At 48.9% G+C, this 26,725-nt stretch overlaps 6 protein-coding genes and 1 non-coding gene across 8 annotated transcripts; 5 read left to right on the top strand and 2 right to left on the bottom strand.

Moving 5' to 3' along the window:
* Window positions 1-1,258: 1,258 nt before the first annotated feature.
* LOC123403845 (serine/threonine-protein kinase STY46-like) lies at window positions 1,259-6,012 on the top strand. Its single transcript, XM_045097767.1, has 16 exons — window positions 1,259-1,872; window positions 1,981-2,095; window positions 2,270-2,352; window positions 2,441-2,563; window positions 2,950-3,004; window positions 3,400-3,510; window positions 3,616-3,666; window positions 3,870-4,048; window positions 4,129-4,236; window positions 4,378-4,451; window positions 4,547-4,722; window positions 4,830-4,925; window positions 5,009-5,089; window positions 5,208-5,261; window positions 5,367-5,501; window positions 5,702-6,012. The coding sequence occupies exons 1-16, from the start codon at window positions 1,655-1,657 to the stop codon at window positions 5,771-5,773; spliced, it is 1,731 nt and encodes a 576-aa protein (XP_044953702.1). The 5' UTR covers window positions 1,259-1,654; the 3' UTR covers window positions 5,774-6,012.
* A 567-nt stretch (window positions 6,013-6,579) lies between these two features.
* LOC123403846 (serine carboxypeptidase-like 51) lies at window positions 6,580-9,821 on the top strand. Its single transcript, XM_045097768.1, has 11 exons — window positions 6,580-6,727; window positions 6,808-6,908; window positions 7,027-7,134; window positions 7,240-7,527; window positions 7,618-7,685; window positions 7,762-7,867; window positions 7,975-8,250; window positions 8,369-8,419; window positions 9,021-9,073; window positions 9,159-9,291; window positions 9,383-9,821. The coding sequence occupies exons 1-11, from the start codon at window positions 6,580-6,582 to the stop codon at window positions 9,449-9,451; spliced, it is 1,401 nt and encodes a 466-aa protein (XP_044953703.1). The 3' UTR covers window positions 9,452-9,821.
* Window positions 9,822-10,338: 517 nt separating this feature from the next.
* On the top strand, window positions 10,339-12,657 carry LOC123404970 (phospholipase D delta-like). The gene is made up of 2 exons (XM_045098861.1): window positions 10,339-11,325; window positions 12,532-12,657. Exons 1-2 carry the CDS (start codon window positions 10,339-10,341, stop codon window positions 12,655-12,657), a joined length of 1,113 nt encoding a protein of 370 aa, XP_044954796.1.
* A 601-nt stretch (window positions 12,658-13,258) lies between these two features.
* LOC123404969 (phospholipase D delta-like) lies at window positions 13,259-15,063 on the top strand. The gene is made up of 2 exons (XM_045098860.1): window positions 13,259-13,304; window positions 13,413-15,063. Exons 1-2 carry the CDS (start codon window positions 13,259-13,261, stop codon window positions 14,963-14,965), a joined length of 1,599 nt encoding a protein of 532 aa, XP_044954795.1. The 3' UTR covers window positions 14,966-15,063.
* A 927-nt stretch (window positions 15,064-15,990) lies between these two features.
* On the bottom strand, window positions 15,991-16,063 carry TRNAA-AGC. Its single transcript has one exon. It is a non-coding gene; the product is annotated as a tRNA-Ala (tRNA).
* Window positions 16,064-16,171: 108 nt separating this feature from the next.
* On the top strand, window positions 16,172-18,221 carry LOC123401121 (methyltransferase-like protein 23). Of its 2 annotated transcripts, none has more exons than XM_045094847.1 (8): window positions 16,172-16,324; window positions 16,667-16,771; window positions 17,046-17,132; window positions 17,234-17,284; window positions 17,359-17,452; window positions 17,543-17,627; window positions 17,714-17,877; window positions 17,980-18,221. In XM_045094847.1, the coding sequence occupies exons 1-7, from the start codon at window positions 16,172-16,174 to the stop codon at window positions 17,868-17,870; spliced, it is 732 nt and encodes a 243-aa protein (XP_044950782.1). In that variant the 3' UTR covers window positions 17,871-17,877; window positions 17,980-18,221. The 2 variants fall into 2 exon arrangements, with proteins under 2 accessions (XP_044950782.1, XP_044950781.1); XM_045094846.1 differs by having other exon boundaries at window positions 17,971-18,221.
* A 502-nt stretch (window positions 18,222-18,723) lies between these two features.
* Window positions 18,724-25,700, bottom strand: LOC123401122 (probable glucuronokinase 2). Its single transcript, XM_045094848.1, has 12 exons — window positions 25,160-25,700; window positions 24,798-24,947; window positions 24,494-24,682; window positions 24,259-24,375; window positions 24,006-24,166; window positions 23,649-23,887; window positions 20,930-20,978; window positions 20,425-20,559; window positions 20,284-20,382; window positions 20,127-20,199; window positions 19,282-19,404; window positions 18,724-19,086 (listed from the first exon to the last, which is right to left on the bottom strand). Exons 1-11 carry the CDS (start codon window positions 25,367-25,369, stop codon window positions 19,291-19,293), a joined length of 1,536 nt encoding a protein of 511 aa, XP_044950783.1. The 5' UTR covers window positions 25,370-25,700; the 3' UTR covers window positions 18,724-19,086; window positions 19,282-19,290.
* Between the last annotated feature and the right edge of the window lie 1,025 nt (window positions 25,701-26,725).

Here is a 26,725-nt window from a genome sequence, read left to right as displayed (position 1 = left end):
ACACCCGCACTGCCACCACGTGTATCCTGACGCTCCGGCCATTGCCGAAGGGCGCCACCACTAGAACATGGAGAGAGGGTTGCCACCTCACCGTGCATGCTCTTCACTGTCTATGTACCGAACGGGGTTCAGGGTCGAATCCGTCGAACTGCTGGAGCAGCTCTTCCTTGGGCATAGGTACGTCCACACTATGTAGCCAAGGACGATTTGAGTCTCACCATCCGTCGCCCCCGGGGCTGTCGTCCCAGCATCCATCATGGCGCAACGAGGCAACCACCCCGGGCATGCCATGACAGGAGCCCACCACCGCATGAAGCGGCCCCGAACTGCCCAGACCTCCATGACGTCCTCACCACACCGCCACCACCGGCTTGCCACTAGATGGCCACGCCGCCGCCCAAGACCGCTGTCCAGAGCAAGCCGCCTCGCCGCCAAGTTCCATATCGGTCACGCCTCCTCCCGGGATGAGGTCCGGCCCACCTCCTGCATTGCAAGTAGGGAGGGGATCCCCTGCCACTACCGCCGTCCATCGGGCTTAATTAGCCCGACGCGTCCTCCGCGACGAGGGAGGGAGGAGCCCGACGGCTAGGGTTTGAGGGTACCCGAGTCGCCTCGGGTAGGGGGATGCGAGTGTATCCCTGTAGTTTCAGTAGTATAAAGAGAGGTGGAACAGGAAAAGAGACGGTGCATGCACAAAGTCTCGCAACGAAGGTGTCTTTTTTCTAAGAGTTTATGTTTGGGCCAAGCCCAAATAATGCAACAAATACAAATATAATATAATTTTTCAAAAATAAAAACATTTGTTAAAAATGATTCTTTTTAGAGAAATTTACGTGTGATATAAACGTTACCTAATTTAAAAAAGTGTTTCAATTTTTATCTAAACATTTTTTATTAAAAATAACAAATTTTTGTTTAACCTTATTATCAATGTTTATTAAAATTTGATTAAAAAACGATGTGCAATGTTCTTTCTTTTTACCCAGTGGAACGCACGGTCATTTGTATTAATATGTTTAGAAAAATGTACATAGTTTTTTGAACTGTGTACTATACGTACCTAGATTTATTTAGTTTTATTATTTCCGGTTTCGTCCTCGGTCTGTCCGGACCGAAGGAAACGACGGGGCTGTCAGTGCGCATCCTCCACTCGCCGCATCACATCTGACTTTTGTCCTCCTCATTATTTTACCAATCTGGTCACGGGCCTCCGAATCTGGCCCCATATAATTCACTCCTTAACTAACCCGATCCGTGCAAAGACAGACATAAATCAAAATCAGGGGGCGCACACGATCTGCTACTACTGCTTTTCTTCCCCAACACGAATCGAACCTCTCGCAACTTCTTTCCTCCTCCTCCGAACGCAAATCAAAATCAATCCGGCCCCAAAAGAAGCAGAACACATCGCCGGATTCGCGACGCCATCATCTCCGCTGTCCTTCTTCCTCCTCTCCGATCCTTCCAGTTGGCCTGGCCGCCCGTGTGCCGACCGATCGACCGCTGTAAAGCGCTCGCCTTTTTTCTTCCTCGCCGCCTCTTCACGTGCGGGGCCGCCACCGCCTCCCATGCAAGCAGCGCAGCGGCGGTAGGAGCGCGGATATCCCGTCCCGTCACGCCCGCCGACGCTCCTGGTTGGTTGGATCGGTAGCCAATGGCCGTGGAGGAGCCCCCGTCGCCGGCCGCCGACTCGTCCGCGCCGCGGCGGCGGCAGCCGGAGGTCGGCGCGGGCGGGCGGCGCGCGGACAAGCAGGGCCGGCGCCTCGAGGTGTACAACGAGGTGCTCGCCCGCCTCCGCGCCGCCGCCGGCGCCGAGATCTCGCCGGCCTTCCAGGACGCGCTCTGGGCGCACTTCCACCGCCTCCCCGCCCGGTGAGCCCTCTCCCCCGCGCCCCCCGCCGCCCCATCGGCACTGCCGGTCTCCGCACGCTGTCCTGCTGACGCCGTTCGTCGTGCGCGCGACGTCTGTTCTGTGTGCAGGTACGCGCTGGATGTGAACGCGGAGAGGGCGGAGGACGTGGTCACCCACCAGCGCCTGCTCGAGGAGGCGCGCGACCCGCAGCGCCGGCCAGCCCTGTCCGTGCGCGTCGTCCAGGTAACGTCTTTCCGACAGAGCGCTGAATCTTGCAAAAAGTAAAACACTGAATTTGTGCGGCTTATGTCATGAATCTTCTGACAAATTCAGTGTCCATACATTGTGTTCTGCATGTCCCTGTCCATGATTACTGAATTACTGAGTCAACTGCTCTGTTTCATGTTTGATCTTCAGGTATCCAGGATTATTGATGATATGGACGATTCCTTTGATCCTGAGGTGGAGATGCTTGCTTCCAATAACTTGCCTAGCCAAATGTACGTACAACCTCTGAATATCTGTCAGACAATTCCTTATCTGCTCATGTATGCTAATTGTGCCGTGATTTGCGCAAATATTATTCAGGGTTCACCCTCCTCCTGCATTCGGCTCCTCCTCCAATCTAGAGGCGCTAGCACTCGAAGCAAATGAGTCTGATGTCGGTAGCACCAATAACGACGATGATAACAGCGTTCATCTCGTCTCCAGGTATATAATTTCTTTTTCAGTTCAAGTGCTTTCTTGCTTTTGATTACGATATTTCTTACAGTAATATGATTGTGTTTCACAATGTTGCTATTCCATTTAAAGAGGTTAGCCATAATATAACCTGCTTATGAGATTTTATTATTTGTCAAACCATAGGAAGTGGTATTTGGTGCCGCTTTGCCGTTGTAGAAGTAGAAAAACACCCCCACAATCTAAATAATTAATAGTGTTTAGTTGCAAATCTGTTCCTAAATTTGTATAAGATATTTGTTTTAGATCACTTACTGTCCTCGAACGATATTGTGAATTTGTTTGCGGGGATAAATCGGTGCCTTTATATATTTCTGTGTAGTTGATTAGTTATCTCTATGTTCTGAACATTGCAGGCCAATGCATGAGATAGCATTTGCATCAACTGATAAGCCAAAGCTACTTAGTCAGGTAAACAAACGTACCAGGACAAGGCATAATCCCCATCTAAGTAGGCCTCTGCTGCCATGGCATTGCAATTTTATTTACAGAGTCGGTCAACCTGCTCTTAGCAGCAAATGAAATTCAGTATATGCAGAAGCTGGCAAGTAGTCAGTAAGAAATGAAACGGAAAAATAAATGAATAGAAGAAGAATTTAAATAAAATAAAATATAAGAAACAAGCTATCAAGATGCATTGACAGCAGAAATCTACAGGCTTTACTGAAATCACCTTTTCTCTAACACGCATCAAAATTAATGCCATTGTACTGAAGTCACTTGAACTTTACTGTCTAGTATTTTCAGACCATGTCCTCTACTCAGCATCTGGTTGGATTCTTATGCTGACACTTGTACATTTACAGCTTACTTGTTTGCTTGGTGAGCTCGGTCTTGACATCCAAGAAGCACACGCGTTTTCAACAATTGATGGCTACTCACTGGATGTATTCGTTGTCACTGGTTGGCGTCTTGTGGTATGCAATAGCTAGCTGATTCCACCGCATTAGAGTGCGTCCTCTTCCTTGCTACTATTTCAGTAATTTTGTTGTTGATATATTCTCTTTTACTGCCACTCATAGGGCACTAAACAGCTGCAAGAAAAGATAATGGAGAAATTTCGCAGTGTTGAGGTATAGGCTTCTGTCTGACCTTCTTTTGTGAAGTTTAGTTTCAGTAAATTTGCTAACTTACCTGAATAATACAAAATGCAATCTCCTAAGTGTTCTCGTTTGATGATGCAAAAGAAAAGTTTATGCAGACATGCATTGTGGTTTTCTCAGATAACACGCATATGTTATGTAATACGGAGTACTAAATTGGGTTGTGTGTGCAGGCACATGCTTGTACAGTATCTAGCGCATCATCACCTTCATTGGAAGGCCTGCAAGGTGGAGAGAGTAGGCACACATCTACCAGTGTGGAAATACCATCGGATGGAGCAGATGTTTGGGAAATAGACCTGAAGCTGCTCAAGTTTGGGAGCAAGGTTGCATCTGGATCAAACGGCGACCTGTAAGTTCCTGTTTGTGAAGTGAAAACAGTTGAACCTTACAAAACCTGGCCGAGCGTCATTTTATTCTTTGGTTTATTAGGTACCGTGGATCATACTGCATCCAGGATGTGGCCATTAAAGTAGTGAGACCTGAGCGCATCAGTGCAGATATGTACCGAGATTTTGCGCAGGAAGTGTACATTATGAGGTTAGCTTAAAATTTCAGTCTCCATATACAGGCTCCATCTCCCATTTGGTTTGCCAGTATTCAAATGCCTGACTGAGTTACTGGCAATTATACCTGTGCCCATATAGAGTTATAGACTTACTGCTTATTACATACCCGCAGAAAGGTTCGTCATAAGAATGTTGTGCAGTTTATCGGTGCCTGCACAAGACAGCCCAACCTGTATATTATAACAGGTAGATTACAATGGGATTATTAATGCTTATAGTTTTTATCATGCAGATGATGCTAATGGTGTTTGACACTTTCTCTCCCTTTTGGTATATTCTAGATTTCATGTCAGGAGGGAGTGTATACGATTACCTCCATAAAAAGGGCAGTTCCTTCAAGCTCCCAGAAATACTAAGAGTGGCAACAGACATCTCTAAAGGGATGAGCTACCTGCATCAGAATAACATAATTCACCGAGATCTCAAGACTGCAAATCTTCTCATGGATGAAAACAAGGTTGGTCTGTGTTATAAATCATGCTATGCATTTTTGCAGATAGTTTTACTACTAATATCTTCACTTAATAGTTAAAACCCTGTAACTATAAAGAGCATCATTTTCAGGTTGTGAAGGTTGCGGATTTCGGTGTCGCACGTGTGAAAGATACTTCCGGAGTGATGACTGCGGAGACTGGAACTTACCGTTGGATGGCGCCTGAGGTGCGCCATCATGTTTATACATGTCATAAGAAAACGGTAAAAAAATTTGTCTATTCTAACACGTGTGTACTATCTAACTTCAGGTCATAGAGCATAAGCCGTACGATCACAAGGCAGATGTTTTTAGCTTTGGCATTGTTCTATGGGAACTTCTAACCGGCAAGGTAACTGCAATTGTTGTTGTTGTTGACCAACATTTTTTTCACTTTCTTTTTAAGTAGTACTGTATATCTGTATATGTCTATTCCCAGAGTTAAATTGATATCTGTTTTATTTGTCCAGATTCCTTATGATTATCTAACCCCACTGCAAGCAGCAATAGGTGTTGTTCAGAAGGTATGCCTTACAGATGCTTGTTGGAACCACCTATTTTTTTTGTCGAAAACTCGCTAGCATTTTCTAGAGATGCTAACCCTCCTCCCGATGCCGCATTTTGTGCAGGGCATCAGGCCGACGATTCCGAAGGATACCAATCCCAAGCTAGGAGAGCTACTTCAGAAATGTTGGCACAAAGATTCGGCCGAGAGGCCCGACTTCTCCCAGATCTTGGACATCCTTCAGAGACTCTCCAAAGAGGTCAGCCTCGCCTCCCGTTGTTTTTCCATCGGAATCCATCAACATGCTTCAGCGAATATCGCGTAATTTTCCATTTAACTGCACCAAAAGGCAGTTTTTCTGTCGGAATTCACCGCGTACTTCCTGCTAAGCGGAGGGGTTACTTATAATTTATTATGATCCGGCTATGTTGATATCTGATTTGGAAGTAACAATGACAGGTGGGAGCCGACGGCGAGGGCCGGCAGAAGACGAAGTCGGGCTTTCTTTCGGCGCTGAAGAGAAGCCACTGAAGGCAGCGGCAGCAGCAGCAACAAGCTTCCTCTGCGTTGATGCCCAAGCATAGGTGATTGATTCTGGAATTGTTGATCGATGCCCAGGCAACTGTAGTGTACACTGATAGTAATAATTTTCTCACATACGTAGTAGCTGTTTGACCTATTTCGCTTCCTCTTTTTTTTTTCTCTTGTCATGTATCAACAGTCCTTTTTGTTCTAGTGGTGCTGTTGAATGAAACCGTTAAGAGCATCTTTAGTCGTATGATCATCGTTGGTAAAATTGTCACATAGACGATTTTGATGAGATGACACATAATAAAAGAAGAGAGAGAATGAAATCGTATGAACTTGAAACAATGGTTCAGGCACAAGCTCCGAGGCAAGCGTAGTCATTTCTTCAATATTTAATGGGCCCGCTTAGTTATTTTATACACGGTTAACATACACCCCATTGAAAAGCTTGTATAATGTGCTGTTGGCTGCTAACGTGGACACTTATACCAACGATTAAACATACAGACTGTTGAAGATGCTCTAAGAACACAGATTGCGCTGGAAAAATTAATATCCGGTGACGAATTCAGCCCGTTTTGACCAAGCCGCCCTAGAGCGGGATGAAATTGCCGGCGTAATTGTGGTCGACCCGACGGCGTTACGACTGATGCTGGTAGATAGCAGCCCGCCGCATTAGAATTCCCGATGAAGCATTTGTTTATGCGCAGCCACCGTCAATGGCGCGCGGCACCTATTTAGACGCGTAACGCTTGTTAATTAGTAACCGCACCAACACAGTTCGTGCAAGTGTGTGCGACACTTTGAAGATGGACAGGCACTGGCGTCCTGTTACTCTCTTGTCCGTCGTGATCCTCTGCTGCCTCTCGCTGCTCAGCGCCGGCCTCGCCGCGTCCGTGGTCACCGCCGGCGCCCCCGACGGCAGCGAGCTCTGGGGATACGTCGAAGTCCGGCCAAGTAATCCACGTGCTCCCTTCTGGTAATCGTTCGTTGGCGCGAGAGTCTGAAGCTCCTTTGGTTTTTGGTGCTTGCTGCAGAGGCTCACCTGTTCTGGTGGTACTACAAGAGCCCCTCTGCGCAGAGGGTGTCCACGCCGTCCAGCCCGTGGCCGACCGTGCTCTGGCTGCAGGGCGGCCCGGTACGTACGCGATCGTCTTCTCTTCTCTTCTCACTTACGTACCTATGCCGGAGCCATGGCTGCCCACCGTACCGGCCGGCGAAAGCTCACCGTCGATGTATGTCTGTCTGCCGAGCAGGGAGCGTCCGGCGTCGGCATCGGCAACTTCCTGGAGGTCGGGCCGCTGGACGTCGACCTCAACCCCCGCAACTCCACCTGGCTGCACAAGGCCGACCTCATCTTCGTGGTCAGCCTCCTCCTCCACGACTATTATTCTTCCTGACCGCCACCGGCATTGCCGATTCATCGTGTTCCCTGCGTTGATGGCTCCATGCATGCATGGCAATGGCAGGACAACCCCGTGGGCGTCGGGTACAGCTACGCGGAGGACGCCAGCGCGCTGGTGACCAGCGACTGGGAGGCGGCCGCGGACGCCACGGCGCTCCTCAAGGCGCTCGCCGAGGAGGTGCCCGCCCTGCGGGACGGGAGCCCGCTGTTCCTCGTCGCCGAGTCCTACGGCGGCAAGTACGCCGTCACGCTCGGCGTCTCCGCCGTCCGGGCCATCCATGCCGGCGAGCTCAACCTCACGCTCGCCGGGGTCGCGCTCGGCGACAGCTTCATCTCGCCCGAGGATTTCGCGGTGAGCAAAACATGGTTTCTTGGATTTCTTTCCGGATTCATAGACAGACATAGCCGTGCGTGGTTGGAAATAATAATGGCGCTCGTGCAGCTCTCCTACGCGCCGCTGCTGCTGGACGTGTCGAGGCTCGACGACAACGCCGGCGACGCCGCCAAAGGGTAAGTAAACATTCGACCTACCATGCGTGATTCCTCCCTTCCTGCTGCCTTCTTGAAAGGAAACATATATTGTCAGCAAGGCGGCGTCGGTGAAGGAGCAGATCGCGGCGGGGCAGTTTGCCGCCGCGTGGAGCTCGTGGGCGGACTTGCTGGGGTTTATCGACTCCAAAAGCGCCGGCGTTGTAAGTCCGAACTAGCTTTCAACTAACTTAATGTAGCTTTCAACTAGCTTAATGTAGGTTTCAACTTCTTTCGAGACCTTAGGGGGTCTTGTTTTCCCTCTTTGCAGGACACCTACAACTTCTTGCTTGACACCGGCATGGATCCGGTGTCAACGACCTCTTCATCGTCGATGGCAGCGACGACCAATGCCCAGACAGTGAAGTACTCGACGTACCTCAGTAGAAAGGAGGCTACATCTGGTCCCAATACCATCGATGGCATCATGAACGGGGTCATCAAGGAAAAGCTTAAAATCATCCCCAACAACCTTACGTGGCACGGGATGTCGGAGCTGGTCTACAATGCCCTAGTCAATGGCATCATGAAGCCTAGGATCGACGAGGCAAGTGAGCTTGGTTCCTGTCCGACCGACATATATTTGTTTAATTTATTTTTTTGTTCTTAAAGTGCGATGAAATGGACGTTGTTTGACTAATTGATTACTCTCTGCGGTACCACAGGTTGATGAGTTGTTATCTTACGGCGTGAATGTAACGGTGTACAATGGCCAGGTGATTGTTGCTCTTCATTTTCCCTTACCATCTCTAGCGAATAATGCCCGTAAAAACCTTGATGTTCTTCTTTTTCTTACGAATTATTAGTCGAAATGATAGTACATATATTCTTATTGATTGTCTATGCATTTTATTCACGAGAGTAATGAAAGCACATTTAGTTAGAGTACGAATAAAATGATCGTGAAATTTTCTTAAAATATTTGAATCTTTTTATTTAGATATAGAAATGGTGTCACCATACAATTTACAAATGGAAATGTACCAACTAGTAACCAAGACACGGAAAACGATTGAATTTCATCTTCAGTGCAAAGCATATGGTTGATTGTTACGAATGGCCACCATCAATTTGATGGAGGTACCAGATTAGAAAATGGAAGCATTTTGAGTAAGCAACTGTCTTGAATTTGGGATGAACGTTTTTCTGACTAAAGGGTTGTCATGGACTTTCACCTTTCGGTTTAGAGACAACCACTCCTGCGGTCCACATTCTACACCCGGATATTTCCAAATGAACAACATTTCATAAAATGGGCGTGATTTATGTGAGGCTCTATTTGTAGTACTAAAATCCAGTGAATCTTTTCTTGTGAAGCTCGATGTGATCTGCTCGACAATTGGCGCAGAAGCATGGGTGCAGAAGCTCAAGTGAGGCCTTCAATTCCTTTGTCACACTTCTCCTTGCAGTTTCAATACGCAGCACGCACCTCTGATCATAGTTATGCATTTTCAGATGGGACGGGCTGAAGAACTTCACAAGCCTGCCAAGACAACCTCTCTACTGTGGTTCCTCCAAGGTCACCCAGGCCTTCGTCAGATCCTACAAGAACTTGCATTTCTACTGGATCCTTCGAGCTGGACACTTTGTAAGCTCATGAACATATATGCATCCCTCCTTGGTGTCTTGTATGAGGCTCTTGAACTGAAGTTGGTATTGCTGCATGTCTAATATTGCAGGTGCCTGCTGACCAGCCTTGCATTGCACTGAGCATGATCAGTAGCATAACCCAGTCTCCAGCAAGTTAGATCGATACATTCACTCTAGTTGCATTGTATGTTTTCGTGGGGTAGCTCTACTGTACCATCTCGAGAAGATAACTGGTGATCATGGTTTAGTGAGAACTCATGGTCCGACCTTTGCTGATTGGATTTGGCAAAAACGGTGTTGGCGCGCAATTTCCTTCTTGGAGATGGTGTTATGGCAGAGTTGTATTCCTAGTGTTGTCATGGTTTGGTTGATGTGTCTGCTTGGCGTATGTAATCGTTTATGTTTCATTGTTTAGTTTTAATAATTTTGTTGCGTCAATCCTTGATGTTTTTAATAGCTCTTGATATCGTGTTGTTGCGGAGAGCCCGGTGTAACTGGCATCTCCTTGGTATTGATATGCTTTCTTTATCACAAATGAATCATCGCTCCGATGCTAAAATCCAATCCCCTCTGCCTTCCGTCGAATTGTCATCACTTTTGAGAAAATCGTTAACTGATAACTGTTCGATTGGCTGTAAAGAAGGGGATTAATAATCTAATGTATCGGTTAATCGATGAATTGGCTACTCGCCGCATTCGGTGATCCTACGAGTAAGGATTTATTAGCAAGTTACCTCCGGTTTTCTTCGGGGTGAGTGAGCAAGTTAACTCACTAAATTGACGGAGAAGGAAAATGAGTGGGAGGTTGAGTAGAGGAGCAGCACAAGTATCAACCTCGAGCCAAGCCAAGAATCACATCCGGGCCTCCACACATGCATATGCATGCGTGCCGGGGGGCCACGCTGTTTCCTCCTTTGGCCCCACCTGTCAGTCTCGCGAAACGCCTGCTATTTGTCTCATAATAAAGGTGGCGGCAGCAGAACGGCACGGCCCGGAGATCGGACGCGCGCGAACGTACGCCGACAGATCGACGAACCGGCCGGCCATGTCGTCCATGGCTGACGACGGCGAGCGGCTCGAGCTCCTCCACGGCGACCTCGACCTGACCATCCACGAGGCTTGCGGGCTCCCCAACATGGACGTCCTCTCCACCATCCTCCGCCGGCTCTGCATCCGGCCCCGCCGCCTCCCCAGCCGCAACGTCGACGCCGACACCGACGCCGACAGCCCCCTCCCCCGCCGCCGCCGCCGCCGCCAAAAGCCCCGCGGCCGCCACAGCATCGTCCCGACCTCCGACCCCTACGCCGTCGTCGCGGTGTCGCGGCCGGACGGCCCGGACACCACGCTCGCGCGCACCTACGTCGTCCGCAACTCCGAGGCCCCGGACTGGTCGGCGCGCATACGCATCCCCCTCGCGCACGAGGCCTCCCGCCTCGTCTTCCAGGTCAGGGACTCGGACCCCTTCGGCTCCGACCTCATCGGCGCCGCCTCCCTCCCGGCCGCCGACCTCCTCCACGGCGGGCCCATCGTGGACGCCTGGCTCCAGCTGCTCCGCCCGGACGGCCGCGGCCCGCCCAAACCCAACTCCGCCATCCGCGTCTCCCTCACCTTCACCCAAGCACCCCCTTCGTCCTCCCGGCGGCGCCACTTCGGCGGCGTGCCGGCGTACTTCCCGGCGCGGCGGGGGTGCGAGCTGAAGCTGTACCAGGACGCGCACGTGCCCATGGGAGCGCCGTGCTCGTACGAGCGCGGGCGGTGCTGGGAGGACGTGTGCATGGCGGTGCTGGGGGCGCAGAAGCTGGTGTACGTGGCGGGGTGGGCGGTGGGCGCGAGGGTGAGGCTGCTGCGGGAGGAGATGTCGCCGGAGATGGCGGAGAAGGCGGCGGAGGTGAGGGCGCTGGCCGGCGTCGAGGTGGAGAAGATGGCGTTCGGGGATATGCTCAAGTACAAGTCGCAGGAGGGCGTCCGCGTCTGCCTCCTCGTCTCCGACCACCACGACACCCCCCTGCACCCCAGCTTCTTCCTAAACACGGTAAGATCAGGCTGCTAGCTAGCTATTTGTTCGTAACTTGTCGACTCCAATGGAATTTCATCAAAATTTAGCAAATTTCAGCGATTTCAGTACGTGCCAACATATTTGCAGTTTGGTCAGGTTACCTCGGTGATAAATGAAATTGGGGCCAAATTAAAGCGTAATTCAAACTTCCGTCAAATTTTCTCAAACCTTGATAGAACTTTTGCACGTATAATTATTTTGTGTCCAAAAAAATACATGATTGGGTAAAACCAATTGAATACTCTCGCATTTCGATTGGAACCAGATATTCCCCCACACAATAAAAGAATTTGAACCAGAAAATCTGTCCACTAATATCGTACCTCGGTCTTTATATTAAGGCAGGGTTGAGTTATCATCATGGTGATTTACTGTTTGCGCCTCTTTTTTTTTTTTTTACTTTTTGGTTTATATTTGTCATATTTTTCTACATAAGGTTATAAAACAAGATAATATCATGTGGAAATCAAGCTTCGGTTAGAACAGGTAAAAGCCACGTGCTAAACTATGGTTTGAAGTTTTGAGAATATTTTAGAAAAATAAAACATCTTAACACTGCGATATTCTATTAGCATATGAACTTCCAAGTTGAAACAAGAATTTGTTAACGAGGTGCAAAAAATAGCATTGAATAGTGCTGGACAGCAAACTTCACTATTCATTGCTGAATTTGTTTATATCATAGCTCATAAATGGTTTTTTTGGACTTAGATTTCACATGTCAATATAGCATCACCCTCTTAACATAATGCCTTTTTAGAGTTTTTTTAACTTCCAAACGTAGTTTTCACAAAGTTTTCATTGAAATTTTGTTTTCACATGATATTCTCTAATAAAACAAAGCACTCGACATCACAATTCAACAACTGAATCTAAATAGCACGGAAAAGAACATATAAAATTTATTGATAAATGCTCGCGCGGATAAAGTTATGAATTGAAGTTTTCATATATCGACAAAATACATACGGAGTGCATGACTCTCTTTAATATGATGTTGAAACTCCTAGTATCAATATGAATTCTAAAGTGGTAATATGAAAAATTCCACGACACAAAAAAACTTCATGTGAGAGCTCAACATCTATAATTTTAGGCTCGTATGCACCACTAAACGTGTGAATGAAGAAGAAGATGTATAGTATATTCTTGACTTGTGTTTTTTATTTATTCTTTAATCAGGGAGGCATGATGCAAACTAGTGGTGAAGACACGAAGAAGTTTTTCAAACACTCGTCTGTGATTTGTATACTCTCGCATCGCTACCCTAGAAGCAAAGTTGAGATGGCTAAACAAAAGGCAAGCTGAGATGGCACATTTTCTCTTATGTTTATATTTTTTTTTATATTTGTGTAATTTATTATTAAATATTCGATGTTTCTTGGATATGAATACAAACTTAGTTAAAATGTGCAAAATGACTTGGAAAATCTTTATATATTTTCAGCATACTCATTTTCGCTCATTTCCATCATCTTTATGTTTAATGCATTAATTGTCCATGAGTCCTCCGATGAATTAAAGTCTATCTGTTATGGTTTGTTTAGCATCCTATAATATCTGGATAGAATATCTTAGACTATATGTGTTTGTTTGTCTTAGAAGTAGATAAATTTTAAAATGTATAATGTTGTTCTACTTTCGATTAAAATAGAAAATTAAATTTCAAAAGAGGGTAAAAGTGAGTCTATTTTTCAATGGTGAGAAAGAGGTATGGGTTCACATATACAATAGTAGCAGCTCTCAAGAGCTTAGATGATATTATATACTCCCTCCATTCCTAAATATAAGATGTATTAGTTTTTTAAAAATGCAAGCTTTCTATGTGCATGTTTTTCTTGAGTTGTGTGCCCTTTTGTGTACTCCCGTCGTTCCGAATTATAAGACGGACATCTTTTTTCTAAATCAAATGTACGTAGACATATTTGAAGTTGTTAGTTCATTCATTTTAGTTCGTATATAATCTGTATTAAAATATTCAAAATATCTTATAATTCAAAACAGAGGAGGTGGTTTTTTAGTTTGAGAAAATGTCCAGAAAAGTAAACATTTTTTTCGAAAAGGAAGTACCATCGTATCTGAATCAGTGCGATGCCTGTCCAGCGTGCAGGTGGTGGGCACGCCGTACGCGCACAACCAGAAGTGCATCCTCGTCGACACGCCGGCGTCCGAGGCCACCCGCCGTATCACGGCCTTCCTGGGCGGCCTGGACCTCGCCGACGGCCGCTACGACACCCCAGCCCACCGGCTCTTCGGGGATCTCGACACCGTCTTCCCGGGCGACATCCACAACCCCACGCTCGGCGACGCCGCCGTGCACCACGGGCCCCGTCTGCCGTGGCACGACATGCACTGCCGACTCGACGGCGCCGCCGCGTACGACGTCCTCAAGAACTTCGAGCAGCGGTGGCGGCGGGCGACGGCCAAGCACTTGAAGGCTTCCAAGCACGGGAAGGACGATGCTCTGCTCAAGCTCCAGCGCATCCCCTGGATCCTCAGCCAGGACGTCGCCCATGGCGAAGGCCACGCCCTCCGCGTCTTGCCGGAAGGTGACCCCCGGTGCTGGCACGCGCAGGTGTTCCGGTCGGTGGACGCCGGGTCGGTGAAGGGGTTCCCCCGCTCCTGGGAGACGGAGGAGATGGAGGCGCGGCACCTGCTCTGCGACAAGAGCCTGGCGGTGGAGCAGAGCATCCACGCGGCGTACGTGGCGGCGGTCCGCGCCGCCGACCGGTTCGTGTACCTCGAGACCGAGCGCTTCGTGGGCTCGTCGTACGCGTGGCCGAGGTCATTCCGGCACCCGGGCGCCGGCAACCTGGTGCCGATGGAGATCGCGCTGAAGGCGGCGAGCAAGATCAGGGCCGGCGAGGACTTCGCGGCGTACGTGGTGCTGCCGATGTGGCCGGCGGCGGAGGGGCCGCCCGGGTCGGCGCCGGCGCAGGAGGCCCTCTTCTGGCAGGGGAAGACGATGCAGGCGATGTACGAGGTCGTCGCGAAGGCGATCGCGGAGGCCGGCGGCAGAGCGCACCCGCAGGACTACCTCAACTTCTACTGCCTCGGCAACCGCGAGCTGGCACCGCCGGCGCCCCGGGGTCTGGACGGACGGGCGGCGGAGACGGGGACGAGCCCGGCGGCGCTGGCGCGGAGGCACGGGCGGTTCATGGTGTACGTGCACTCCAAGGGGATGGTCGTGGACGACGAGTACGTGCTCCTCGGCTCCGCCAACGTCAACCAGCGGTCCCTCTCCGGCTCACGCGACACCGAGATCGCCGTCGGCGCGCACCAGCCGCACCAGACCGGCCGGCGGCCGCGCGGGCAGGTGCACCAGTACAGGATGTCGCTGTGGGAGGAGCACCTGGGCCGGCTGGATGAGGTGCTCAAGGCGCCGGAGTCGCCGGAGTGCGTAAGGCGGGTGAACCAGGTGGCGCGGGAGAACTGGGAGAGGTACACGGACGAGGGGGAGGTGGTAGAGGAGATGCAGGGGCACCTGATGAGGTATCCGGTGGAGGTCGACGACGACGGCAGCGTGTGGCCGCTGACGGGGCACGAGTTCTTCCCCGACGTCGGCGGCAGGGTCCTCGGCTCCACCAACAAGTTCCCCGATCATCTCACCATGTAGCCTACCAACTGATGCCTTTTAGCTTGCTTACAAACAAATTAAGGGAAATAGAATTCCTAGCAACCTGCTGCACACTTACAAAGCTCTTGAGTTCTCAATAGCTAATAGCTACTCTATGTGAGTGCTCCCGCAACCGCGTCCCCCCCGCGGGCGACCGTCGGCGGCGAGCGCCCCCCCCCCCCCCCCCCCCCCTCCTCTCCTCTTCGCCCAGGGGCGGACCTAGAAACATTTTTAAGTGGGGGCAAAATACTTGAGTGGGGGCATATTTTGGTACATTTTCTATAATTTCTAGAGTTTTCGTATTTATTTTCTAAAAATACAACCAAATACTGCAGGATTTACAAAACTTGAGTGGGGGCCATGGCCCCCACTCAAATCAACGTGGGTTCGCCCCTGTCTTCGCCATAGTCGCTGGCACTCGTGGCCGGCCTAGCCCCGGTATCGCTGGTGGCGCTGGTCCCCTGACCTTCCCCTTTCGGTGGCTCTGCGTCACGGGGCGGAGCTGCACCAGGGTTGCTCCTAGACTGCGGCGGTTCGTATGGCGGTGGGGCTCCCTGACGCGGCGTGAGCCGACGGCTGGGTGGCGGAGTGATGCTGCGGCGCGACTTAGCGGCGGCCTTCCGGCCCATATCTAGGCCATGCGGGGCCCATCTGGGCTTTGGGCGGACCAACGATGGAGCGGGTCTGTGGTGGATCTTTCGGGAGGCGGGGGAGCGACGACGAGCGGTTGGGTGCTACCAGTGTCGTCGCCAGCCGGTTGCAGCATGTCCAATGTAAAAGACGTAAACGGTTCCTGTCAAGGTAAGGTGGCAGCCGTAAAATTTATTATGCGTACGTAAGGCCGTAAAATGATGTGATGTGTTACATGCTGGATTCATATGCCTTAGGATCGAGGTCCCGACAGAACTTCTCCAAATAAACAAGTGGAGAAAGGAAAAATAAATTGTATTTTCTGTTGCTTATTTTAATTTATGGAACAAACGAAAAAAGGGGGGGAGGGGAGATAAACGAAAAAAAGAATAACTTGGAGAAGTGGGGTATCGATCCCCATACCTCTCGCATGCTAAGCGAGCGCTCTACCATCTGAGCTACATCCCCATGATGTCCACATAGCAGCAGTAAGTACTTTAACATTATTACAAGATCTAGCAGCACGCTGCGTTTTTAACGGACCAACGGCCTACGTCTTGCCACCTCCAAAACGCGATGGACTCCACCGCTCCCTCTTCCACGTCCTCGTCGTCGTCGGAGGAGGAGCCCGGACGCGCCCCGCCACCGCGCATGACCACGGTCTCGCGCCACTACTTCGGCGGCGCCTCTGCCGAGAGCGACCACGACCTCCGCGTCGACATCGTCGAGGTTCGTCCGCCCCAGCTCGTCCCCCGCCCACTCTCTCTCTCTCTCTCTTACGCCCGCTTCAACGGCGGCGCTTCACCGGCACCGCTCACGTCCGGCGTCCCGCCACGATGCTCACTCTCTCTGCCGATCTGACGCTTCCGTTCATAATCATATATGCGAGCGACGGCAGTGTCGAAGGACGGACTCCGTGGTGGGTGCAGCCCAGCCGTTCGGCGAAATGCTGCTGCCACCAGGAGTCCAGGACTAGTGCACTGTGCACGGATGTCTTCCAGCGCTAGTGCTGTCTACGTTCAATCTGATTGCCTTGACAAGCTGTACGCTCAATTATCAACCGGTGTGCAGAATATAGAGGATGATTACGGGATGTTCGTCTGGCCATGCAGCGTCATCCTCGCGGAATACGTGTGGCAGCAGAGGCCGCGCTTCTCCCGCTCCAAAGTCGTCGAGGTACTTACCATCCTTAATGATTCTTTACGTAATATAAGTTCTTCCACTGCCTTAGCATAGAGCACTTCTCCATGTTCGAGCCTTCGAACAGTCCCTACTCTCTGTCAATGGAATTCACAACTATTTTTCCATTCTGCAAATAGAAGTTTCTCGGCATTATGAGTGTCGTTCTTATTTTTCTGTTCTACAAGTAAAAAAGATCTATTGTAATAATATGAGAGTCGCCATTATTAATTTTTCTTATGATTTTCTGATTCACGCCTGTGGCTTACAGCTTGGTGCAGGAACCTCGCTACCGGGTTTAGTAGCTGCAAAAGTTGGAGCAGATGTTACGCTGACAGACATTGCACATAATGCAGAAGTTAGCTCAACCCCACCCCGGCTAGACCTTCTTTTAGTTTTGAGTATTACTTGTTGATGACTCAATGCTTATAGCTTTCCGCTTTCGTTGGCAATGGGCAGGTACTGGACAATATCCGGCAAATATGCAGTCTCAATAATGCGAACTGTACGGTACGGTTTGATCTGAAGTTATTTGTTACAGGTTGCATCCTTGGAGACTAGCTGTACGGTACTTAACCATGCAGGTATTAGGACTTACTTGGGGAGATTGGGACGAACCTGTATTTGATTTGCACCCTGATATTATTCTCGGAGCCGATGTGCTTTATGATTCAGCAAGTAAGCTACTTATCTACTCCGCTTGACTTGCATTTTTTTCGCTTTGGCTGAGCTACGCAACTAACATGCCACTGCCTCTATTTTGGAAAGAATTTGATGATCTCTTCGCGACGGTTACCTTCCTCCTGGAAAATTCTCCTGGGGCAGTGTTCATCACGACATACCACAATCGCAGGTTCCAAGAAATTCTTCAGCCTTCTCCACTTGATTAAACTGCCGGGAGCTACTGCTCTAATATATCGGCCTGATTCTTTTGTGCAGTGGTCATCACTTGATCGAATTCTTGATGGTGAAGTGGGGTTTAAAATGTTTGAAGCTTCTGGATGGCTTCTCTTTCCTTCCCTCTTGCAAGGCTGATTCACTACAGGGAAATATTCAGCTCGTTGAGATCGCACTTGAGAAGGAAAAGCCTAAATGATCTTCAGGTAACTGGAGTACATTAGCTTTATGGTACTTATTAGATAGAAAATGCTGCATCTGGTGTTCAAGATGTTTCCCTTTTCTTTCATGTGTTCCAGCCTTTACAGGAGTTAAGGACATGACAATGGAACGTTTGGCCTTCACTACATTACTGTACATTAGGTAACTCCAGAGGCTCATGAAATCATCCACAAGGACTTCCTTCTGAAAGGATTTGTTTATTCGAAGGGAAACATTCTCGGGTTTTCGGGTTTTATCATTAACTGAACCAGGTAATAGCTTTGGCAAGCAAAAACAAAATCTTTGTGTAGGTCCAACTGATCATAATCACAGATGTGCATTGCTTGTACATTCATTGGTTGAAGCATTTTTTTAGCATAATAACTGTATTCATCAAATAACAGCCTAATCGCTTACAAAATGATGGAGAATAAAGTCAGGGACATTGGATTCCCATGATTCAGACAAACTAATACTAAAACAGTGTTTTGCTAAGCAATAAGCAACATATTCGCTTCTCGGCTGCAGTGAACGAAACTGATGCGGGCAAACTTCATTTGTTGAAGCATTGCCTTGTTTAAATTCATGAATCCACTTTCATCCATGCGTCTCGGGGTTGTTCCTCTCGAATAGTGCAATAATCTAATGTGATCCCTTGTATGCTTAAAACTGGAGGAGCTTTTGTTTCAATAGACAATGTGCTAGTAGTTGTCTGTGGAAGTATTGTGATTTCATGGCATACGTAGAACAAACAATTAAGGAGAACAGAAGGGGAGAAGAAAGGAAGTCGGAAACCAGGTAGAATTATAAGTGAATGAACTGTTCTGCCTCTGAATTCCCGACAGAAGAAATTAAGCGAACCTCATTCATTATTTGTATCAAATTAACATTCATTTCTTAAGCATTGTCTGCGCGGAGACCATCGTCAAGGATTCAAGCACATAAGCTCTCTATGAACTTCAAATGATTACAATTCAAAAGCTTGTTCACTGTTAAGTTTGGAACTATCAGAATAATGAGTCAAGTAAATTGTCAGAAAAGCCAACAGGCTCGGCTTCAATGTCATGCTGGTAAAGATGCAGTTATCTGGAGTTGGCTCTCAAATTCTATAGAAAATGAATGGCATCTGTGCGAGAATCAGGCCAATGGCCGAGAGACCTGAGCTCCAGTTCTGAATTGAAAATCAATACACAATTGGCCGGCATGAATTCCCTCTGCACAAAAAAAAAAAAAATCAGATGTGTATGTGTGTGCGACAAAGAACGATGTAAGAAAACAGTGTTTGTTATGAGCATTTCAATGGAATTGCTGAATTGGTAAGCATGCATCAACTCGAAGTGCGGAAATGCGCGTGTCCAAGATCATCGCTGTCTTGGAAAGCAAAAGGGTGTAACATTATCACTGACTACCTTTTGGTGTCAGCAGATTCCTCTCAAGTTCTTGTAGTCCTCAAAGCTAAGAAATTTATCCTTTACTTTGAGCCAGTCACCTGGTTTCTGCATAAAGATTCCTATGTATCCTTCTCTGTCAGCCTACAAGCGAAAAGAAAAAAACCATGTACTGGTCAGAATATGATGAATATCATCGCAAAAGTCAAGGAAGGAGCGGAAAGTCGAGGGATTGAGTGGGCGAAGCAATTGATTAAATTATCATGGGAGAGTACGCTTTTGCATCTTATGTTCTAAATCAAATTTCTCCTTAACTAATGAAAAATTCAAATCTCTTATGTGTTTCGGAAAAAAGGAATACAATACACAAAGCAAACTAATGTGCACAATCAAAATGTTGTCTGAATCTACAGACTCTTCAAAGGCAAGGTTTCGTCGTACACTTCTCGACAAAACATGACATACTTCAACAGAGGTAATAGAATAATATACAACATTACAAACGTGCAAGCTTATCCATGTTAAACTGTTTCTTTTACAAGAAAACATGTTAGACTGAAATTCAACAAGATATTCATGTCAAGGATGAACTCATGTTTTGGTGCTACTCAGTACTACTCACTTGGGAACAACAACATTGAGTTTACAAAAAAAAAAAAACTAACTTAAACATCCCTCAGATACGCATGGACCATAAAGGCTGCACCAGAAAACTATCTTCAGTAAGAGACAATGGGTACCAACTAACTAGAAAAATATAGGTGGTTCAGTTTATGCATGTAAGTGTCACTGTTGCTACCATATGCCGCAGACAAGGCACACTAGTAGCAAAGCATCAAACGTGTCCTTCTGATAGAGGTACTTACAGCGGTATTAATCAGATTGGGTTGTTTGATCAATCTATCATTAATCTCCAAAAGCTGACCTTTCACGCAACACCTATGGAAGTTTAACATAGACAACACTTCAGTGTAAAATATAATGGCATCAGGCATAATCAATTGTAAGATATAGCGGACCAACCTCACAACAAAAGTTTTATCATTTGTGCAGACTTTGCACAATGCTGAATTTTCTTGCAAATGTTGTGCATTCTGTAATAGGAAACAGACATCAATGATTCTGCCAATTAATCAATTAAACAGATAACATATGTCAGTTCACCCAGTTACCCTTTTGCGTTTCCCTGTGACTTTTATCTCACTGCGATCTGTCTTGCCAACATTGAAGTCAATAGAAGTTATTCCCCCTTCCTCTTTCAGTGCAACATGGGCTGGAGCTAAACCAACCACACACAGCCTAAATTTTGAAGGAACAGAAGAAACCAAAGAGAATAAAGTTTCTGCGTAATCATCAACGTCAATGTGCTAAGCAAAATAATAATTATTGGCACGTGTCTACTAGAGTTGCATTAGAAATAGGTAAGCGACACTAGAACAATGTATCTGTCGTAGACAAAGATCACTAGACTGATTTTATTTATGGATACATTGAGCAACTTCTTTTCTACTGCCTACAAACAACCCCAGCTTCAGATAGAACTAGTGAATATGCAAATTTCACCAGAAGACCATTTATTGTCGTAAATCATGAGAGGGACAACTTTGACCTGTTGAAAGCCTGCCTGTTTATAACTTCTCAAAAAAGAAAAAAGAAAGAAAAGGCCTACCCGTTTGGATGCCGGTACACATACTGATCATGTCCTGGGTTGAGATAATCTGCCAAGAAAACGAGAAGAGATGGGTTGGACGACTGAAAGTAGAGTTCACGGATCAAGTTCAAACATTTTTGTTAGTTTGACAATAGGTCATTGCAATACTTAACATCACAGCACCACATTTCATAGTGCACACACAGAGATAGTATAAGATTCTGTCGGATTTTCTTGAGATATTTCTAAAGATAAAAAAAATCATGAGTTAGGTGGGGATGAATAAATTCTTTGGTTAAAGAAAAATTAACAGCTGATGTTCTCACAACAACTTTATAAACCATGTAACCAGTCCACGCAGACAATCAATCAGTAAGCACTAGAGAAAGACTGGAGCTTCCGGCGCCAAAGAGAGGAAGCAAGCTCCACTTGGGAAGTAAGAATCTGAGATCGAATGCTAGTACGTACAGTACAACAGAAGACTAGATATATATAATCCTATAGAACGGAGCTGTAAGCTGAAAATCTTCTCGGTGCAATGGTAAGGAGGGCGTAGCAAAGCCGGGGCCTTTCTTTTTACCGGCGGCGAAGTAGCGCGCGAAGTTGGCCTCGACGGCGGAGGGCGGGGCCGCCGGGAGGCTCCCGGCGTCGGGCGCGATGAGGGCCCGCGTCTCCTCGTCGAACGAGGCGCCGTCCCGCGGCGCGTGCCCGTCCACCTGGGGCGCGCATGCCGCCGCGTCTTCTGCCGCCATCCGGGCTGTTAGCTTCTGGCTCCTCCGTCCGGCGGCCGCGGCGACGAGGTGGGGGAGATGGCGGGCGGCGGCGCGGTTTGTGCGCGCGTGGGAGGACGCTGGAGTGGGACTGTGGGAGTAGCGTAGTGGGCTTGGGTTTGTGCGCCGGGCGTTCGTGCCAGCACTCGTGGGCTGGGCCGTTCGTGTCGACCGGGCTTTATGGGACAACGAAGCCGCGTACAGGGCCACCTCAGCCCGTCTCCTGCGCTGTCCGTCTCACCGCCGGGGAGATTAAAGCAGAGCCGAGTGATTCTCAAAAACAAAAAAGAAGAAAAAACAGAGCCGAGCTGAAGCGGGAGGGAGGGTGTCCACCCTGAGGACCCGATTCACTAAAAATGATCGAAGAGATTTGTCCAGTTAATAAACAAAAAACCGTTACAACACGTCCGCAAAAACAATAACCCACACAAAAACGCACACACACCGCTAAGGAGAAGAGCGTTGTCGAGGTTGCAATCCGGTGTCATCGTCATCACACCTTCGCGAGGGTCGACTCCGACTCCACCATCAACGACCATCGATGTACCCTCCACCACAGACAAGCGCAGAGGCATGCTCCGGCCAATGCCAAACAGTCTACCACACGCCCCGACGCCGAGGCAGCTCCGACTCTGTCTACGAGCATTGCAATAGAAAACGTGTTGGACCTGCACCGAGCCAATGCCAGAACCGACCATCCGTTTTGCGTCATCGTCGTCGCAAGGCTCCTCCTCAGTAGCTCCGACTTCAGAAGACAAGAGAGGCATGGCGACCCCTCGAACACGCCGGATGAGACCGACTATCAGAACACGGCTACAAATCCTACTCCGCTTGAAGCGGTCATCGTCGCTGCACAGAGCATCCACATCATCGGACGGGCACCTGTCGACCGCAATGTCGCGAGCGTCCAGCCCATGGAGCGTGCGAACGAGATCCAAAGCTCTTCAAGACGACGCCCTAAAGAGGGAAGCAACGACGCCGACGCCGTCGTCCGACCCAACCGGGTCTTAGGTTTTCACCCGAAGAACTGGATCCGAGGGTGTGCAGGAAGAGAACTCCTCGACGACGCCTCCAAAGAGGTGAGACGACGTCCATAGACGGCGACGCCGTCGGCCGACAAGCTTTCGCTTGGAGCACCGTCCAACACCACAACCCCACGCACATCATCTCTGCTAGCACGCACACCTCCCACGAAGCCATCGCGCCATGACCATGCAGAAGCCACCACAAACCTCGTCGCCGGCCAGAAGAACCAGCGAGCTAAAACTAACCAATCCCGGCTAGATCCAGCAGCCACCCGTGTCAAGCCACCGATGAAGAGCCACAACCGGTGCGACGCACACCACCAGACCAGAACCACTTGGTAAGGAGCACGGGCTGCCACCCAAAGCTCCAGATCCAGCCGCACGACGATGCCGCCACCAGATCCACCCGAAGCTGCCAGATGAGCTCCAGCTTCAGATCCGCTCGACACGGCCACAGGACCAGAAGGAAAGGGCCGCCAAGTAGTCGCACGAGCCGCTGCCCCGCTGGAGAAGGTCACCAGCGAGGAAGTTGGGGTGTTCCTGCCGCCAGCCCGCCGAACTCGTGCCGCATGACCACCAGGGGCGCGCCGCCTACGCGGCAACTGTACTAGGTTTGTTGTGTGCGGAACTTTCTGATCAAGGAACAAGATTGATTGGTTCTGATAAGGAACCTTTTATTTTGATGCATCAAGATGATGACACATCAGTGTTACACTTACACCACACACACACACACACACAAAAGTATGGAACATCATGAAAAACTCCTGTGATCCTGTGATGACTTGAACGAATAAGAGAAAATGAACTCCTGTGATCCTGCTATGCTCTCATCTATTACCTCCATCCCAAATTAGCTGCTTCAGATTAGATTCTAAAACAATTAATTCAGGACGGAGGGCGTATATTTGAATACATGAGATCCTTTTGGCTAAGGGTGACTTGATAAGCTTGCCAACTCCTCCTTTGTCAGCGCTGACGGGGCGACTTCAATCTGCTCCACCACGAAGCCGGCCTCCTGGCACGCCGACTTCAGGAGCTCCGCCTGCGCGTCACCGTCTGGGCAGAGGGCCACCACCGCGCCCCCGCTGCCCGTGAACTTCGATGCGGCGCCGACGCTCCTCGCTACCTCGACCATCTTTATGTTCAACTCGCCGAGCGCATCGTCCCCAAACATTTTCCTGCCATCAATCGTGCACGGCTATTTAGCGAACTTGTACCGCTGGGCAGATAAATTTCATACATATACGGCATGGGGCTAACAAGGTTGTTTCGAAGCCTTGTGGGCTTCAGTCTCACCTCCGCAGATCAAAGTTCCTGTTCATAAGCTTTGCGAGCTCGGTATAATTCTTCTGCAGTAACACATTGTGGCCATCATACGCTAGCTGCGCGACTTCTTTCATGGATGATATTATGAACTCGTCGCCGTCGAGCCACCTTTGCCTGACGCTGCTGTGTACCTAATCAGTTAGACAAGGTTTAAACGTGGACATCAACAAGATTGTTCAAGAAACAAAAAAAGCAGGGGAATTCGAACCCAGACTAAACAAACCTTGCCAGAGTCGCTCGGGTTCTCGGCGTAGATGAGGAACAGAGGGGGGAGCAGGTTGATGTCTAGTGGTGTGTATATGCCATGGCCCAATTTATCCATATGCTCCTGGCTAAAATCCTGAGAAGTAAAACAGAAAACTGAAAAATTAGCATGATGACTGCGAAGATTCAGGTGACTAAATTTCATCGTCATCATCATGACTAAATTTCAGGTGTATATAGTTGCTACACCTTACCATGTAAACAAGGCCGCCGTAGACCTGCGCGACGCGGTCCTGAAGCCCGGCGACGATGCCGAGCTCCTTCTCGGCGTTGAGGATGAGGTTGGGCCTGACCTCGACCCTGATCCTATCCCTGACGCCGTAGAAATCGACGAGGCAGCTCAGCGCGGCGCAGACGATGGCGCTGGAGCCGGAGAGCCCGGCCTGTTGGCAGCAGAGGAAACGAACATGGCCGTCAGCCCCAACTCGATCTCAACGGCCAGCATTAGAAAAGCCTGAATCTTTTAGAGATCTACTGTATAAGGGATGGGGGCGTGACCTGGCGGGGAATGTTGGTGTCGTACGACAGGGTGAAGTTCTTGTCCTCCAGGGCGATGCCGTTGTCCTTGCAGTGGTTGTGGAAGATCCTGCAGATGGCCAGCAGCAGCCGGACGCCGCCGTAGTAGCCGCCGCCGTCGAGACGATCCACCTGCGCACGGATCGATCATCGATGGAACAGAGAGAGATTGGTCGATCTGGAAGAACGGGGATTGGTCCTGGTGTTTCTGGTCATCGTCGGCGTGCCGCGGTGGCGGCGCAATGGAGGATTGAATTGCGCTTGCTAGATCTGTCCGTTCATGCACCGGCGTTGACGTATCCATCCATTGCGAGGGGGGAGGGATGGGGGGCGGCGGTGCTTACCAGGGCGTGTAGGGAGGGGAAGGCGACGAGGTCGTGGCGCGGGTGGGGCTGGACGAGGAGGTCGACGGAGGGGCGGAGGCGGACGGTGGCCCAGAGGCCGGCGACGGCGAAGGAGACGGCCCGGCCGCCGTACACGTCGCTGGGGTTGCCCAGGAGGCCCACGCGCGCGTACGCCCTGCGCTCCATCTCCTTCTCCGTCTCCGTCACCATCACGGACGCCGCTCGCCGCCTCCGCCGATGAGGATGATCCGGCTGGGATGGTGGACTTAACCACTGATGGCCGGATAACAACGTCAGCTAAGCGGATGGCGGCGCCGTCACTCGTTTCCTTTTTCGAAGCAGGCGTTGTTACTCTCGCCGCTGGGTGGATTCTGGCAGGCTGCTATAATGTCTTCCCTTGATTGCAATTTGCTGCTAGTAGAATTGCAATCAATTTCCCTTGATTGCAATTTGCTGCTATAATGTCTTCCCTTGATTGCAATTCTGGCAGGCTGCTATAATGTCTTCCTTTTTTGGTCGTGGTCACACGTGACACGCCACCGCTTTTCGGAAGCTATCGCCAAACGAGAGTGCTGTAGCCGCTGGAGTTTGGCAGACTGCTCCGTGTCCGGATCTACAGTCTTATTCGTTCAACAGCAATGATTTTATTTATTTTTGACAAGCCATTTTAGACGTCCGTAAAGTTGCTTATTAGTGATGGAGACCCGTCAAGTTTGAATGAGAAGATGATCCGTTATTTTTTTAATGGTTATTTTGGTGGTGTCGGAGGCACGTGACGGGCGTTGGTGTGAAGCTTAGCTATGTTTTACTAGTGCCGAAGGCATGTGATGGACGTTTGTGTGAAGCTTAGTTGTGTTCTGTTATCTTTTTTATTTTATCATGTCGGTCTTTATGTAATTTGTATTTTATATTTTATGATATGATTGAGACCGTGCAAAAAAAGCATCCAACGTCCATTTTACTAGGAGAAATACACTTTGGTTCGATTGTAGATACACCTTATATAAAAATAAGAGTTAAAAAGTCAAAGTTGTTTAGAAGTATTTTAGATTAGACTTGACTTTCTTTTGCATTGATATATAAAAAAACATTGATCTTAGGGCAAAAAAGATAAAATTTATTTATACTATTGAAAATCACTATTCATATTATTTTGGTCGAAAATTTGTCAAGTCAGAAGGTGATTTTATTTTTGTAATTTTTTTGTCACAAATACAATGAAATGTTAAGTTTATTTCAAAATTATTTTTAGAATTTTAGAATTTATGTTGAATTAACAAAAAAATCCATATAGCGTGTAGATACATCACGGAACCAAATGTTCCCGTCCCATTCTAGGAGTATTTAATATGGTGGTCCTCTTCAGACGGAAGGAGTCATGTGCTCTAATGTAAATAACTATAAATGCCCATGGAGCTCGCTTTCGACGAGGCGACGCCCATGATGATCGACGTCCCCGTCCACCATGCGGATTCGGACGAAGATTCTGATGACGAGGCGCTCCCTACCGTCGTCGTCGCTGCCATGGAGAACCTCAGCGTTCTCTTCAGCGATCTTCGCCTCAAC

The sequence above is a fragment of the Hordeum vulgare genome, chromosome 6H, assembly GCF_904849725.1.
Source record: "Hordeum vulgare subsp. vulgare chromosome 6H, MorexV3_pseudomolecules_assembly, whole genome shotgun sequence".
Taxonomy (NCBI): Eukaryota; Viridiplantae; Streptophyta; class Magnoliopsida; order Poales; family Poaceae; genus Hordeum; species Hordeum vulgare.
Note: the sequence above shows the minus strand (reverse complement) of the source record. Positions and strands in the feature narration are given on the sequence as shown.

Excerpts from the sequence above, each read along its gene's own strand:
- LOC123403845 (XM_045097767.1), top strand. The coding sequence starts at position 1,655 with ATGGCCGTGGAGGAGCCCCCGTCGCCGGCCGCCGACTCGTCCGCGCCG. Across the intron at positions 1,873-1,980 it reads TTCCACCGCCTCCCCGCCCG|GTACGCGCTGGATGTGAACG; the intron begins GTGAGCCCTCTC and ends TTCTGTGTGCAG. Across the intron at positions 2,353-2,440 it reads AATAACTTGCCTAGCCAAAT|GGTTCACCCTCCTCCTGCAT; the intron begins GTACGTACAACC and ends AATATTATTCAG.
- LOC123403846 (XM_045097768.1), top strand. The coding sequence starts at position 6,580 with ATGGACAGGCACTGGCGTCCTGTTACTCTCTTGTCCGTCGTGATCCTC. Across the intron at positions 6,909-7,026 it reads TCTGGCTGCAGGGCGGCCCG|GGAGCGTCCGGCGTCGGCAT; the intron begins GTACGTACGCGA and ends TCTGCCGAGCAG. Across the intron at positions 7,868-7,974 it reads ACTCCAAAAGCGCCGGCGTT|GACACCTACAACTTCTTGCT; the intron begins GTAAGTCCGAAC and ends CCCTCTTTGCAG.
- LOC123404970 (XM_045098861.1), top strand. The coding sequence starts at position 10,339 with ATGTCGTCCATGGCTGACGACGGCGAGCGGCTCGAGCTCCTCCACGGC. Across the intron at positions 11,326-12,531 it reads CCAGCTTCTTCCTAAACACG|GGAGGCATGATGCAAACTAG; the intron begins GTAAGATCAGGC and ends TTCTTTAATCAG.
- LOC123404969 (XM_045098860.1), top strand. The coding sequence starts at position 13,259 with ATGTACGTAGACATATTTGAAGTTGTTAGTTCATTCATTTTAGTTC. Across the intron at positions 13,305-13,412 it reads TAGTTCATTCATTTTAGTTC|GAAGTACCATCGTATCTGAA; the intron begins GTATATAATCTG and ends TTTTTCGAAAAG.
- LOC123401121 (XM_045094847.1), top strand. The coding sequence starts at position 16,172 with ATGGACTCCACCGCTCCCTCTTCCACGTCCTCGTCGTCGTCGGAGGAG. Across the intron at positions 16,325-16,666 it reads TCCGCGTCGACATCGTCGAG|AATATAGAGGATGATTACGG; the intron begins GTTCGTCCGCCC and ends ACCGGTGTGCAG. Across the intron at positions 17,285-17,358 it reads TCAATAATGCGAACTGTACG|GTATTAGGACTTACTTGGGG; the intron begins GTACGGTTTGAT and ends TTAACCATGCAG.
- LOC123401122 (XM_045094848.1), bottom strand. The coding sequence starts at position 25,369 with ATGGTGACGGAGACGGAGAAGGAGATGGAGCGCAGGGCGTACGCGCGC. Across the intron at positions 24,948-25,159 it reads TCCCCTCCCTACACGCCCTG|GTGGATCGTCTCGACGGCGG; the intron begins GTAAGCACCGCC and ends ATCCGTGCGCAG. Across the intron at positions 20,560-20,929 it reads GTGTACCGGCATCCAAACGG|GCTGTGTGTGGTTGGTTTAG; the intron begins GTAGGCCTTTTC and ends TTCAAAATTTAG.